This window comes from Alligator sinensis, unplaced genomic scaffold, assembly GCF_000455745.1.
Source record: "Alligator sinensis unplaced genomic scaffold, ASM45574v1 scaffold338_1, whole genome shotgun sequence".
Classification (NCBI taxonomy): domain Eukaryota; kingdom Metazoa; phylum Chordata; order Crocodylia; family Alligatoridae; genus Alligator; species Alligator sinensis.
In genome coordinates this window covers 280,807-285,975 of record NW_005842719.1, presented here as the reverse complement: position 1 = coordinate 285,975, position 5,169 = coordinate 280,807, and the positions used below count along the sequence as shown (strand labels likewise).

Genomic DNA, 5,169 nt, shown 5'->3' with positions numbered 1-5,169 from the left:
TCTTTCCCTCTGCAAGTGGCCTTATCGTGGTCGACCAAGAGAGAAAAGCTTCCTTTATGAGATAGTTGCTAACAAAAGAAATGGGATTGATGTTGACAAATGGGATTACTTTGCAAGGTAAATATCTTCCTGATTATGAGACAATTAGTTATGCTGCTTTTACTGTTAATACACACTCATTGTTAAATATGCTTTCTGGAATATTTTTAGGGATTGTCATCACCTAGGAATCCAGAATAACTTTGATTATAAGCGCTTCCTTAAATTTGTGCGAGTCTGTGAAGTAAAAAGGCAGAAGTATATCTGTACGCGTGATAAGGTAATCTGTCTGCATGAGAACTGTCCTTTGGCAAATAACATCTTTTATGCAAGTTGAAAAACCTAGTTCTTAATGTGCCTTGGGCTAGTACTGCTCAGTTGCTGCAACCCTGAAGTGGTGTTGATGAGCCTGGTGGATTGCCCTGCCTTTTTGGGAAGCAGGAAAGCAGCAAATATCCCTTGATTTCTAGAATTTAGAGGAAGCTGGGGAAGGAAGGGAAGGCGTAGCTCATTCCTGTTCCCATCAGAGTCTGGAATTAGTACTGGACATTGAGCTCAGTATTATTCAGAGAAAGTGAGGGGGCTTTGGAGGTGCCCCTCACTCCCCCACCCACAACACCCCCAGCGCTGCTGATATCCCTCACCCCACCACCTACAGCTCCCTGCCCCCCACAGCCTTGCCAGAGGGGGCCCCCAGCTGCCAGGGCTATGGGGCCAGGGACCTGGCTCCACAGTTCCCTGTCCCTAGCAGAAGACAACAGCTGCTGCGGCAGAGTGGAGCCCCCCCTCCCCCGCTGCCTGCCTGCTGTGGGCTTGGACTGGAGGGGGGCAGGTCGCTGCCACTGTGTGCACTCCTGGGACAGTAGGAGGGACCCGTGTCCCCCAGATATGCTTGCAGGGTGAGGATGGGTGCCGGCTGCCCATTGCAGGCTCAGGCGCCTGCCCTGCTGCACCAGGGCAGACCCAGGGCCTCTGAAGCCTGGTGGGTGTGACCTGGCGCTGCAGGAAACAGTGGTGCTATGCAAGGATCTCCTTACCCACTGCAAGCTCTGCTCTGCCTTGGAGAGGTGTCCCCTGCGCAGGCAGCAGCAGCAGGGGTGGTGGCATGAGGTTGTGCCCCTCGCTGCTGCTGCTCGCACAGGGGATACATCGCCAAATCAGCACAGAGCTCACAGCAGCAAGATCTCTGCTCAGTTCCCTGCAGTGCCAAGTCACACCTGCTGGGCTTCAGAGGCCCTAGGAACAACAGGCAGCCCATGTCCTTCCCCACCCCATGTACGATCTGGGGTGCATGGGTCTCCCCTGTCCCCCTGGGGAGCACCCCGCCCCTGAATTAGCCTCCCGTGGCCCTGTTCCACTCCCTGCCTTGGCTCTGTGGCCATGGATTGCAGCCCCAGGCCCCAAACACCATGCACTGCCTGCTTGGGCAACAGCCCCAGCGCCAGCTCTACCCAGCTCCCTCCCTCCCTTGCTCCTTCCCTATGGGGGACTCAATCCCCACCCCCCAATTATGGGAGTTGCTCTTCAGGCTGCCTAGTGGTGCCAGGGGGATATGTTCATATACATGCACATGGCGCCCCTGCTTGACTGACCTCTTCCCACTCCCTCCCAACCCCTTGTAGGCTGGAACTCTGCCAGCCTACAGAGAGCTCTCTGCAAAACAGCAAAATCCACAGGTTTCTTTCTTAAAATGAGAAACCCACATTTCCTTTGGTAAAGGGGAAAATCCACATTTTTCCATGGGAAACAGAAAACCGAGATCCCTGTTGATCAGGCAGTATTTTTGATCTATTACAGGAAGCAATAAAAGTACAATTTTTGTAGTGCTGTTGGCATGCATCCAGGATGGTGGAAGCTCTAAAACATTTCTACTGTTCATTTTGGATCCAGCATCTGAAAAATGTTATTGAAAATAAAGTTTTGGCTGTTAAAGTAAGATAGGAGCTTAGATTAAAGTACCTGCCATAGCTTAAAATGGACATCCAGCAGAGAAACTTACTACATTTTCAAACTTTTCTTTTTCATGTTGCAGACAGCTTCCTAAAATAACAAATACATTAATAAAACATTGAATGTAGTAAGACTTCTTTTAGTTGGAAAAGATATCTGTAAAGCTCACTTAAAGTAGTAGGTAGAGATAGAAGCTGTTCACGAATTCATCAGTGGAGAAAGTTGCCACTTCCTTTGTATAGTGCATACTGAATGGAAGTTAATTTATTTGAATCCTTAACACTGTGAAACAGTCCGACTTAAATCACGGGGCAAATGAGACAGAACTTCATCTTTTGATCCAGGAGGTTGGAAATTTGTATGATATGTTCCATACAAGGAATTGCTTACACCGCAGAGCCTACCAACACAAGGTTGGCAACATCATTGAAACAATGTAAGTAGTCATTCTGTATTTTGTTGGTTTGTGTTGAATGGCTGAAATGAAAATGTTATGCTTTCTTGAGAACACCAGCATCTACTTTTAAGTCTTCATAACAGGCAAAGAGAAAGTTTGTGCATTTTTACAGGATTCTAACTCTACTTAATCTCATACTTTAGCCAGACTGCATTGATTCTGAACCAGGGTGCCACAGGATCCTTTCAAGGATGCCATGGGGTGCCACTCAGTATTAGCATGGTTATGTATGCAAATGTGATTCATATGAAAAGCCCAGAGATTTCAAATAGGAATTCATAATGTTAAAAACTTCCTGACCTGTTATTGTCTTTCCAAGTTCTTTACAATGTAAGATTATTTATCCGTAGTTTTCTATTATTTTTCTGTAGTCAGAAATTGAGTGAAAACAAAAAACTGGCATTTTCCAAGGGCTGCCTTGTGTCTGTTGAGGGGGCACCTTGTGTCTATAAAGGTTGAGAACCACTGCTGTAGAACCGTGTGGCTTTTTTGTATATTACGTGTAATAAATTATTAAAAGTTCAACCTAAGCCCAACAAACTTTGAGCTATACTCCTTCAACACTACTTTTCATTTATTTATTTATTTTCCTCTCTGCTTTAAAACTGTACTTTATTCATTTGGAACATGTAACTAATCAGTGGGTGTGTCTTTATGAGTAAATGTTTCTGGATGAACCTTCCTTGGGTAGGCATCTGCATGTGCAGGCATTTGGGAGCAGATTTGCTCCAACCTTGCTCTGCCCTCCTACAGCATCCAGGGGGAGCTCCATGCTCCCCTTGGGCGGCAGGAGCACAGGGCCAGGAGACAGTTGTCTCCTGGGTGGAGGGGCTGGGAGGTTGCTCCCTGCCACTGAGAGCTGCTTGCTGCCAGTGCAGGCTCTGATGGCAGAACCTGGGCTGGAACAATGTCCCCCTGCCCCAGCAGTAGGGAGCTCCTGGCCCTTGCTCCTCATTCAGGGGTAGGGGACTGGGAGAGAGCTGTGAGGGAGGGACAGGTCCCAGCCCCCTGCCCTGACCCACTAGTGGGGAAATTAGCAGCATGCCCCCAGCTGGGCAGGGAAATGCTGAAGCTGTAGGCTGTAAACCATTTATGTGCTTTTGTTAGTGTTGGACTGATGTTGTAGTTGTGATGGTCCAGGACACATGAGAGGGGCTGGGACCTGCCCTTCCCCCACAGCTCTTTCCAAGCCCTGTGTCTCAATTGCACAATTTGGGGATGGGGATGGGAAAGAGCTGCAGGCTGGGACTTGTCGCAGACTGGGACAGTTCCTGTCCAGCTGCTCAAGAAGTCTGCATGTACAGCCTGGAGCTGGCTGGACCTGTCTGAAACAGGTTCCCAGCCAGCTCCAGGATGCACATGCATACTTCCCCATGCAGCCCAGGGCTGGCTGGGAATTGGCTGGGTCTGGGGTAGGTCCCAGCCAGCTCTAGGCTGGGTGAGGAACTCTCCCTATGCAGGGAGCTGCTGGCCCTGCTTCCATGATCAAAGCGAGGCTGAGAGATTGATCCCTGTCCCTGGGGGCTCTGGTGATGGAATCCAGGCTGGAACAATGTCCCCCTGCCCTGGCAGCAGGCAGTTCCCAGGGGTAGGGAATAATCTCCCATCCCCTGCTCTGATGATAGAACTTGGGCTGGGAACTTCGTGCTGCTGGGGCAAGGGGACATTGTCCCAGCTCAGGTTCTTCCACTGGAGTCTGCCCTGGCAGCAGGCAACTCCTGGAGGCAGGGAGCTATCTCTTGCCCCTTGCCCAGCTGACCAGGAACAAATTAGCTCCCAGTTGGCTGTCTACACATGTCTTACTGCGCAGTAACTACTCCGCAATTAGTTTGCTATCTGCATTTGAAGTTAGCAAATTAACTGTGGCGTAAACCAACTTACTGCACAGTAAGTGTCTCCATATGTAGATGGTGACACTTACTGCACAATAAATTGGTCTACTGTCTCATGTAGATGCACCCATTTAGACGTAAATTGAAGAAAAGCGTAGCTTGCTTACAGTGAGTTATTAAACTCTGTCTTTATACATTTATTTAAACTTCTATAGTCTGGTGGTGATTGTAACTTTGTTCTTAAAGCATGAAAAATGAAGGTAATAAGGACCTCCTTTTATACTGAAACCCACTTAATGGCAGATTGATGAAACCTAAATAATGAAGCAGGCTTTCTTTTTTTATACTGCATGTTTATTGTAAAAAATGCAAGGTGTCCTTCAGCTGTTATAATTTAGGAAGAACCTAACTGTTTTAGAAATGTTTCCCGCTACCTTCATTGTGTGGCTCCTTCATTTTTTAAGTAAAGCATCATATATTTCATGAATCCTAAGTAATTCATGCAGCTGTTAATCATCAGGTGTATTTTGGTGCACAATATGGCTGAATATATATCATCATCTTCCAGGCTACTGTACAGCAAACTAAGCACTATAAAGCAGGTAACATGACTTTAAAGCAAGGCAGCAAATTTCTGTCTCATTGTTTTAATAGGGTTTTTTTTTTTAATGAAATTGCTCAGAAATAAACAAGCTGGTTATGCTTTAATATATAGTTACACTGCAATTTAATCTTTGGTGACAAGAAATATGGTAGTACACTAAATTTTTTTTGTCTTCTGACTTAGAATACTTAGTGGTGAGAGGTTCTATATTTCCAGTAGATTGAAGCTTTTTCCATTTCCTGACTCTTTAAAATCTAAGTGGACACTTTTTCAAAATATATCTTTCC

General features: G+C 46.7%; 1 protein-coding gene across 1 annotated transcript in view; it reads left to right on the top strand.

Annotated features, from left to right (window-relative positions):
• Positions 1-5,169, top strand: part of SAMHD1 (SAM and HD domain containing deoxynucleoside triphosphate triphosphohydrolase 1) — a 106,338-nt gene that overhangs the window by 79,344 nt on the left and 21,825 nt on the right. Inside the window, exons 9-11 of the mRNA XM_025216270.1 lie at positions 17-117; positions 211-319; positions 2,334-2,425. Of these exons, the coding sequence (XP_025072055.1) occupies positions 17-117; positions 211-319; positions 2,334-2,425 (302 nt within the window). The remainder of the gene's footprint in view (positions 1-16; positions 118-210; positions 320-2,333; positions 2,426-5,169) is intronic.